The following is an 11,058-nucleotide window of genomic DNA, read 5'->3' on the forward strand; positions in this document are numbered from 1 at the left end:
AAAATTTAAAACCATGCCTAAATATTTAGTATTGAGTAAAGAGAAAAAGGAATGATTAGTCTGAGAAAATTAAGTAAAAAATTTGTAATAAAAAAAAAATTTTGTTTGCACTTAACATCCACGACACCAAAGTAAAAAAAATTGCATATTGGATTCATATATAATAATTAACAAAATGAATGATAATATTATAAAACAAAATTGCTATTATATTATTTAAATATTTTTAATTATTATTGTTACTTTAAAAAACCTAAAATGATGCCCTAATCACCTTAATAATTCATTCTTGGCTTTAAAATACCTTCAAGTGAATATACAATTTTTTTGAAATTAAACAAAAAAAATACCAAGCCCAAATTTGCTTCTTTTTTTTTTTCTAACAAGATATACAAGTTAAAAAATACCTCAATAACACTTTTCTCATAAAAAAAAATCAATTAACATAAAGATTATTTTTTTAGTTATTAAAATATAGTTAACCAACCACTTTCTCTCTTCTCCCTCATTTCTCAACAACTTTCTCTATTCTCTTTAAAAATTAAGAGATTGAAACACGAAAAAAATAAAATTTAGAACCTAAACATAAAATCTTAAAACTAAAGGGACAAAAATGACTAGATTAAGAATTTTAGACATAATTTATTTTTTTAACATGAATTTGAAGAAAAAAACCCTTTGTCTTTTTTTTTTATTGTTGTTATTTTGGTGCTTCTTCTTCTAATTGTTTTTAATATTAAAAAATTAAATCTTATTCATAAAATTAGCCTTTAATTCAATTATAAAATTTCATCACAAACCTTGAATACTCAACAACATGCAAAGAGAAAGAAATATCAAAACATCACATGGAATGTTGAAACTAAAATAAAAATAAAAATTTAATAATTAAAATAAATAAATAAAACTTTCACTATTGATTGAATAATTTTATCTGCAATAAAAACAAGAAGGAAACACTATAAAAATTAATATTTTTTATTAAATATATTATGTTATTTTAATTTTATTTAAATATAGTAAAAAAATTATCATAAAATTAAAATATACAAAATATAAATTCTTCTTAAATTTATCATTTTTATTTTCTCATTTTCATATGCATCATAATGCTTTAATTTATGAGAATCCAAATGTAACTGTACTTACTATTTTGGGACTGACTTTTACAGTGATAGATTCTAGACTGGAAACCAAGATTTCATTTGATATTGTGATACGTGTGATTAGATAGATAATATATTTAAATATAGTGTTTTTCAAATTAATATTTTTTAATTACAGTTATAAAAATGAGTAAATATATTAAAGAATATGTTTTTACTATGTAAGAGAAAAAATTTGTTACTTTTTTTACCTGTAAAAATAAATTAAATTTTATTAAAGAAAAAAATTATATTATTACATCTTTTAATTTTTTTAATAACATAATTATTAAACCTGACAATGTAATCCACTGATTTAATACCTGACTTTTAATAAGTTTGGTGGTTAACCTTGTTAAGTCTTAGCTGAATTAATTTAAAGAATTTTTATTTTTATTTTAAAAAATATATTTTTATTTTTTTTAATATTATTCAAAACAATCGTTTTATTTTTAAACTATATTTAAGTATAAAAATGAAAAAAAAAAATTAATTTGTAAAAGTCAAACCACGAAGCTAAAAACAAATAGTAATAATTGATTTACTGTTAACAGTGGGGATGGGGAAATGGTCCCCAGCGGCCCCTCTTTGGAACTGTCATCTTCGATTTTTGCACTGTGATTTTTGTCATGTTTTTTTTATCGTGAGCTAACTTTTGCTTTATTTATAAAACATTTTTTATCCTGTTTGGAAAACGGCATTTCCATCCCATACTTCCAAAATTCTTAAAGAGGGTGAGGTGAAACTACAGAGAAATATATATTTTTAGAAAATATTAATAGATGGAGAAATTTAATGAGCATAAGTTTATATTTAAATTTTTTTCTAAAAAGTTGAAAAGAATTTATAGCAAATGAAGCTCATGCTTAGAATTTTTTTTAAAAATTTAAGGGGACGAATCTCTGTTAACATCCACACTTAAAAAATTATCAAGGATTGAAAATGATATATTTTTATTGACGATCATACTTAAAAAATTATCAAAGGATGAAAGGGATATATTTTTGTTGACGATCATACTTAAAATTTTTTTTAAAAAAAAGTGGGGAACCCAAAAAAAATGGTGTTATTGCATTAAAAAAACCAAGTCAATCATGTTCTTGAAGAGTTATTATATTTTTTTAAGAGCTGAAGACATATAACCTCCCTAACAATAACACGGGGTTTCAGAGCCTCATAATAGGAGTGAATATTTTTAGTTCGGTATAGTTTTTATCTAAAAAAATAACTAAAATAAAATTTTAAAAAACTAAAAAATTGAAACCAAGACCGAACCGGTTCAAACCAACCAGTTTTATTTTGATTCAGTTTATTTTTTAACAAAAAACTAGAAAACTTGTATTTTTTTAGCTTTTTAGGCTTATTGACAACTTTCTGATGGGCTTTCTGATAGGCTTGTGATTAATGTTAATAATTATCTAATTTTGTTATAAGATTTTATAATATATTTAATATTTTTTATAATGAATATTTATTTATATTAAATTATTAATGCTAATATTGTGTTCAATATATTGCAAGTCTTTCTAATATTTATGTTTTGAACTTCTCCTGCATCAAAGTTTAAATAACATACACACCAAGTTAAATTTTAAATTACAAAGCATTGCCTTTAAAAGGACTTAAAAAAATAACAAATAACTTTGCTATAAAAAATAAAACACTTCATGCAAAAAATATAAATCTTCATTATGCATATTATCCCAATCAAAAAGCACATCAAGATGACAAGAACATTGCACTTTGATTCTTTAATATCGTTGACATCAAAACCTAGAAATTAAAATCTAAAATTATAACATTATAAAATAAATTAAAATATGTAAAAATATAAAGTATATTTTATTATCAAAATAATTTTTGAATTAATTATCATCCATGTAATTTTCCATCAAATTCTTAATTTCCAGCTGTTTAGAGTATTTGATTTACTATTCAAAACAATCAACAACAAGGGCGAAGAAAACTTGAGAGATTGATGAGTTAAGAATAATTAGCGCATTAACTCATTTCTAAGATACTCGTACATCATTTGAGAAGAAGCAATTTCAATGTCTACTTTGTTTTGGGCCTTGTTATGTAAGTATAAACTGAAGATCAAATATATATTCACAGATGTGCTGGATTTGGTTCATTTTAAGCGAAATGCATGTTCCATCAAAACATTCGTGAAGAAAATCCAAAAGTCCCCATGACATTATAAACTAGTAGTCAACAAAATCAAAATACATATTTAGATGTTGTAGACAAATAGTGGTACCTGTTTTCTAGCTCTAGACCTTGCAGCAGACTCTTTATTCTTGATCATCCTTCGTTGCCTCCTCTCTATCACCCTCTCCACCAGCCCATCAATAATCCTCTTCCGTCCACTAAACCCCTCTGTATCCATCCCAAACTGATTTCCTGAATAATCAAAATTAATAACCATTCCATCTAATGACACTGGACTCAGAGGTGCAACCATTCCTACTCCATGACCCTGCCCATACCCACCATCATTCCCTGCTCTCCCAGCATAACCACCATTCCTACTAGATGACTCTCCTATGCCTTGATGCATAACACCACCACCCCCACCCCCACCCCCATCCCAATCCCCACCCCTAGCAGCCATGCTTGAAATAGGTCTAGCCATGAAACCTGTAGCTGCAGCCCGGTTATTGTTGTTACTCTCGTACAACAACTAGAAATCTAATCTTGATATATACACAGAACCTTATCCAAGAATAACCTAGACATTATAATTAAAATAAATTGGTAAATTAATCATCCTTATGCTAAATTGATCCATTTTCCCAGAATCCACAAAATATAACCAAAATATTAATCACAGAATTTTTTAATGCATAAAAAAATCACTAAATACAACCAAAACATTATTGGTAAATTAATCACAGATTTTTTAATACAGAAAAAAATCAACCAGAAAAAAATAAATAGAATCACAAAGTATATGTAAAAAAAATAAAAACAGAGATTGACAACAAAAAGAAATTATATCTAGTATGAGTTGTGACACGATTCAAGGTCAGGTGTGAGAGAGGGAGGTGACTGCCTAACTGGTTTGCTAGAATTGGAGTTGCCTGACTGGTTTGCTAGAATTGGAGTTGGATTCTGAAGGTTTGATGTGCCAGTGTGATATGTGTCATAAGATTCAAGGTCGGGTGCGACTGTGTAAGAAAGAGATGTGGTTGATTGGTAGTTTAAAGATGAAGTGGTGTGGGAGACTAGTTCGATATGCCGGTGTGGTGTGTGTCCTATAATTCAAGGTCGGGTGTGACCATGTGAGAAAGGGATGTGGTTGACTGACTGGTTTGAAAATGAAGATGGTATGGAAGAGGGATGTGGCTGGCTGTGGATAAAGATGGATTAATCGGATTTTGTTACAAATCTGTAAGTGAATGTGTGAAATTGTGAGGGAGCAGCTTAGGAGTAACGAGAAGGACGACTGGAGTCTAGACACTAGGGTTAAGAAAAATAATGTGTTTTTTTTTTGTATTTATAGTACCCTTGATTCAGTTTAAGGGGTTTCTCCGGCTTCAGATTTCTAAAACCGAATCGAACAAAAATTTTTTACAAATATTTTAATTAGTTTTTTTCGATTTAGTTTTTTCAATTATTTTTTTCTCAGTTTTTAGTTTCTTGTTTTTTTGCTCACCACTACCCCTTACTAGAGGGAGAGACCAAACCTAAGAGTGGGAGATTTGAGATTATCCCTGAAGATAACATAAGGTCTAGAGACTTATCTGAAGAGTTGTGTTAATTCTCTAAGTTCCATTTAGCCTTGTTGGTATATATTTGGCCATAAGACAAGGGTCATGTTGCTTTATTGAGGTTGGTCATCTCAAGCTGTCGTAAAAGGTAGAGCTATCATACTAGAGAGAACCCTTTTCAAGGAGATTATGCAACCGTACTATGAAGAACCCCTTTCAAGGAGATTGTGCTCATACACTAGACAGAACCCTTTCCAAAGAGATTGTGCAATCGCAATAGGAAGAACTCATTCCAAGGAGATTTTGCAAGAGTCCAGGAGTTTCCATTGAAAATTTGTAGATAGAAAGTGTATGTCAAAGAGACAATTATTCAAATTTAAAAATAAACTTACTTCCTATCAAGGATAATATACTTTAAGGTGATTTGTTGGGTTTTAAGGAGCTCTCTAATCCATCATTTAGAGAGTGGTATTATTGCACTAGAGAAACCCCTTGTCAATCCTTTTCAAGGGTGGGGATGCCATAGGTGCTAAGATTTGTTGAGGTGATAAATTTTGATTTTACCTCTAAGCGATTAACACAACCCAGGTGAAGGGTTGCACTTAGTTGTTGGAAGTAGATTGTTTTTTTTATTATTAAAATATGGTTAATCAACCACTTTCTCTCTTCTCTCTCATTTCTCAACAACTCTCTCTATTCTCTTTAAAAATTATAAGATTGAAACATGAAAAAAATAAAGTTTAGACCAAAACATAAAATCTTAAAACTAAAGGGACAAAAATGATTAGATTAAGAATTTTAGACATAATTTATTTTTTTAACATAAATTTGAAGAAAAAAGCCCTATGTTTTTTTGTTGTTGTTGCTGCGGCTTTGGTGCTTCTTCTTTTAATTATTTTTAATATTAAAAAATTAAATCTTATTTCATCAAATTAGCTTTTAATTCAATTGTAAAATTTCATCAAAAACCTTCAATACTCAACAACATTTAAAGAGAAGAAAATATCAAAACATCGTATGGAATGTTGAAGCTAAAATAAAAATAAAAATTTAATAACTAAAATAAATAAGAAAATATTTGTTATTGATTAAATAATTTTATCTACAGTAAAAACAAGAATAAAACACTATAAAAATTAATATTTTTATTATATATATTATGTTATTTTAATTTTATTCAAATATAGAAAAACAAATTTATTTAAATATAGTAAAAAATTTATCATAAAATTAAAATATACAAAATATAAATTCTTCTTAAATTTATCATTTTTATTTTCTCATTTTCATATGCATCATAATGCTTTAATTTATGAGAATCCAAATGTAACTGTACTTACTATTTTGGGACTGACTTTTACAGTGATAGATTCTAGACTGGAAACCAAGATTTCATTTGATATTGTGATACGTGTGATTAGATAGATAATATATTTAAATATAGTGTTTTTCAAATTAATATTTTTTAACTACAATTATAAAAATGATTAAATATATTAAAGAACATGTTTTTACTATGTAAGAGAAAAAAATTGTTATTTTTTTTACCTATAAGAATAAATTAAATTTTATTAAAGAAAAAAATGATATTATTACATCTTTTAAATTTTTTTATAATATAATTATTAAATCGTGATAGTGCAATCCGCTGATTTGATACCTGACTCAACGAATGTTTTATTTTTAATAAGTTTGGAGGTTAGCATTGTTAAGTCTTAGCTGAATTAATTTAAAAAATAAATATTTTTATTTTAAAAAATATATTTTTATTTTTTGAATATTATTCAAAACAATCGTTTTATCTTTAGAAAAACAAAGCAATATCATTTTGTTTTGATTCTGTAAATTCATAACCTAAGTTTTGGACGAGGTTAGATTTAAAAGTAGATGTGATAGCAATGATTTATAGGAGTTAAATATGTTAAAAATATATTTAAGTATAAAAATAAAAAAAACAAATAGTAATAATTGATTTACTGTTAACAGTGGGGATGGGGAAATGGTCCCCAGCGGCCCCTCTTTGGAACTGTCATCTTCGATTTTTGCACTGTGATTTTTGTCATGTTTTTTTTATCGTGAGCTAACTTTTGCTTTATTTATAAAACATTTTTTATCCTGTTTGGAAAACGGCATTTCCATTCCATACTTCAAAAATTCTTAAAGAGGGTGAGGTGGAAACTACAGAGAAATCTATGTTTTTTTAAAATATTAATAGATGGAGAAACCTAATGAGCATAAGTGTATATTTAAAATTGTTTCTAAAAAATTAAAAAGAATTTATAAATAATAAAGCTTATACTTAGAAAATTTTATAAAAACATGAGAGAATGAATCCTTATCAACATCCACACTTTAAAAATTATCGAGGGATGAAAGGGATATATTTTTGTTAACGATCATACTTAAATTTTTTTCTAAAAAAAAATGGGGAACCCAAAAAAAATAGTGTTATTTCACTAAGAAAACCAAGTCAATTATTTTTTTGAAGAGTTATTGTATTTTTTTAAGAACTGAAGACTTATAACCTCCCTCGCAATGACATGGGGCTTCAGAACCTCCTACTAGGAGTGAACATTTTAGATTCGGTTCAATTTTTATTTAAAAATAATCAAAATAAAAAATTTTAAAACTAAAAAATTCAAACCAGAATCTAACCAGTTCGAACCTGCTGGTTTTAATTTGATTCAGTTTGTTTTTTTAACAAAAAACTAAAAAACCTGTATTTTTTTGGCTTTCTAATAGGCTTGTGATTAATGTTAATAATTATCTAATTTTATTACAAGATTCTATAATATATTTAATATTTTTTTATAATTGAATATTTTTTTATATTAAATTATTAATGCTAATATTGAGTTCAATATATTGCAAGTCTTTCTAATATTTGTGTTTTGAACTTCTCCTACATCAAAATTTAAATAATACACTCACTAAGTTAAAATTTAAATTACAAAGCATTGCTTTCAAAAAAGCTTAAAAAAACAACAAAATAACATTGCGATAAAAAATAAGACACTTTATGCAAAAAATATAAATTTTCATTGTGCATATTATCCCAATCGAAAAACACATCAAAATGATAAGAACATTGCACTTTGATTTCTTAATATCGTTGACATCAAAACCTAGAAATCAAGATCTAAAATTATAACATTATAAAATAAATTAGAATATGTAAAAATAAAAAGTATATTTTACTATCAAAATAACTTTTGAACTAATTATTATCCAGTGTTAGATGTAATTTTTCATCAAATTTTATAAAATAAAAAATTAGACATATTAGATGATTGTAAATAATTTAATTAATAAATTATAAAATAAAAAGTATGAGTATATAAATTTTTTTTACATAATTCAAGATTTTTGTAGATTTCAAAATCAACTTCTAGTTTAATTGTATAGGCCTGTGGTACAGGCAACTGTATAGGCCGCGGAACAGGCAAAATTATTATAAAACATACAAATATACGTGATGATATTTATGTTGAAGATTGAAGTGTAAGCATTTAATCAAATATCTGTGATTAATTACAATATAATTTAAGTGCTCTTAATAAATCCATATCTCCCTAGATTCGAGCAGGCAGGCATGTGCACCTATCAAGTAACCTGCAATTTAGCTATTCTTTAAAATGTAATTGGAAGAACTCCAATTCTTAATTTCTAGCTGTCAAGAGTATTTGATTTACTATTCAAAACAATCAACAACAAGGGCAAAGAAAGCTTGAGAGATTGATGCGTTAAGAATAATTAGTGCATTAACGCATTTCTAAGATACTCGTACATGGCATTATAAACTAGTAGTCAACAAAATCAAAATACATATTTAGTAGTTGTAAACAAATAATGGTACCTGTTTTCTAGCTCTAGACCTCGCAGCAGACTCTTTATTCTTGATCATCCTTCGTTGCCTCCTCTCCACCACCCCATCAATAATCCTCTTCCGTCCACTAAACCCCTCTGTATCCATCCCAAACTGATTTCCTGAATAATCAAAATTAATAACCATTCCATCTGATGACACTGGACTCGGTGGTGCACCCATTCCTACTCCATGACCCTGCCCATACCCACCATCATTCCCTGCTCTCCCAGCATAACCACCATTCCTACCAGATGACTCTCCTATGCCTTGATGCATAACACCACCACCACCCCCATCCCCATCCCCACCCCTAGCAGCCATGCTTGAAATGTCTAGCCATGAAACCTGTTGCTGCAGCCTAGTCATTGTTGTTACTCTCGTACAACAACTAGAAATCTAATCTTGATATATACACAGAACCTTATCCAAGATAACCTAGACATTATAATTAAAATAAATTGGTAAATTAATCATCCTTATGCTAAATTGATCCATATTCCCAAAATCCACAAAATATAACCAAAATATTAATCACAGAATTTTTTAATGCATAAAAAAATCACAAAATACAACCAAAACATTATTGGTAAATTAATCACAGATTTTTTAATGCAGAAAAAAATCAACCAGAAAAAAATAAACAGAATAGTATATGTTAAAAAAATAAAAATAGAGATTGACAACAAAAAGAAATCATACCTAGTATGAGTTGTGACACGATTCAAGGTTAGGTGTGAGAGAGGGAGGTGACTGCCTGACTGGTTTGCTAGAATTAGAGTTGGATTCTGAAGGTTTGGTGTGCCAGTGTGATATGTGTCATAAAATTCAAGGTCGAGTGCGACTGTGTAAGAAAGAGATGTGGTTGATTGGTAGTTTAAAGATGAAGTGGTGTGGGAGACTAGTTCGATATGCCGGTGTGGTGTGTGTCCTATAATTCAAGGTCGGGTGTGACCATGTGAGAAAGGGATGTGGCTGACTGGCTAGTTTGAAGATGAAGATGGTATGGAAGAGGGATGTGGTTGGTTGTTGATAAAGATGGATTAACCGGATTTTGTTACAGATCTGTGAGTGAATGTGTGAAATTGTGAGGGAGCAGCTTAGGAGTAAGGAGAAGGACGGCTGGAGTCTGGACACTAGGGTTAAGAAAAATAATGTGTTTTTTATATTTTTTATTTATAGTACCCTCGATTCAGTTTAAGAGGTTTTTCCGGCTTCAGGTTTCTAAAACCGAATCAAACAAAAAAAAATTACAAATATTTTAATTAGTTTTTTTCAATTCAGTTTTTTTTTTATTTTTTTCTCAGTTTTTGGTTTCTTGTTTTTTTGCTCACCACTACCCCTTACTAGAGGGAGAGACCAAGCCTAAGAGTGGGAGATTTGAGATTATCCCTGAAGATAACATAAGGTCTAGGGACTTATCTGAAGAGTTGTGTTAATTTTCTAAGTTCCATTTAGCCTTGTTGGTATATATTTGACCATAAGGCAAGGGTCCTGTTGCTTTGTTGAGGTTGGTCATCTCAAGCTGTCGTAGAAGGTAGAGCTATCATACTAGAGAGAACCCTTTTCAAGGAGATTATGCAACCGTACTAAGAAGAACCCCTTTCAAGGAGATTATGCTCACATAATAGAAAGAACCCTTTCTAAAGAGATTGTGCAATTGCAATAGGAAGAACTCATTCCAAGGAGATTTTGCAAGAGTCCAGAAGTTTCCATTGAACATTTATAGATAAAAAATGTATGTCAAAGAGACAATTATTCAAATTTAAAAATAAACTTACTTCCTATCAAGGATAATATACTCTAAGGTGATTTGTTGGGTTTTAAGGAGCCCTCTAATCCATCATTCAGAGAGTGGTATTATTGCACTAGAGAAACCCCTTATCAATCCTTTTCGAGGGTGGGGATGCCACAGGTGCTAAGATTTGTTGAGGTGATAAAATTTGATTTTACCTTTAAGCAGTCAACACAACCCAAGTGAAGGGTTGCACTTAGTTGTTGGAAGTTTGAATGACCAAAAGTGCTCGTGGTAACGAGCAGGTCCATTAAGTGTTGTAGTCCAAGTATGTCATGGAATGACTTGGAAATATCATTAAAAATAAAATGATGATTTTTTTTATCACACAGACGACGCCATTGATGATGTCTCAAGATATCCAAGTTTCTAGGGTTTATGTCTTGGATAATCGGTTATTCTCTTTAAACTAGCAATCTAACTCATTCTTCGTAGCCAAGATGATTGGAGGCGGGTGCTTGATACTTATAAAAAGTTTTTTTTTGGATTCTGTAATGGTCAAGTCAATGAATTTTTGAGAGAAAATAAAATAATATTACC

General features: G+C 28.7%; 1 protein-coding gene across 1 annotated transcript; it reads right to left on the reverse strand.

Moving 5' to 3' along the window:
- Positions 1–8,687: 8,687 nt before the first annotated feature.
- On the reverse strand, positions 8,688–9,092 carry LOC105134018 (protein ABSCISIC ACID-INSENSITIVE 5-like). The gene has a single exon (XM_011038247.1). It carries the CDS (start codon positions 9,090–9,092, stop codon positions 8,688–8,690), a length of 405 nt encoding a protein of 134 aa, XP_011036549.1.
- Between the last annotated feature and the right edge of the window lie 1,966 nt (positions 9,093–11,058).

This window comes from Populus euphratica, unplaced genomic scaffold, assembly GCF_000495115.2.
Source record: "Populus euphratica unplaced genomic scaffold, PopEup_1.0 scaffold38.1, whole genome shotgun sequence".
Lineage (NCBI taxonomy): Eukaryota > Viridiplantae > Streptophyta > Magnoliopsida > Malpighiales > Salicaceae > Populus > Populus euphratica.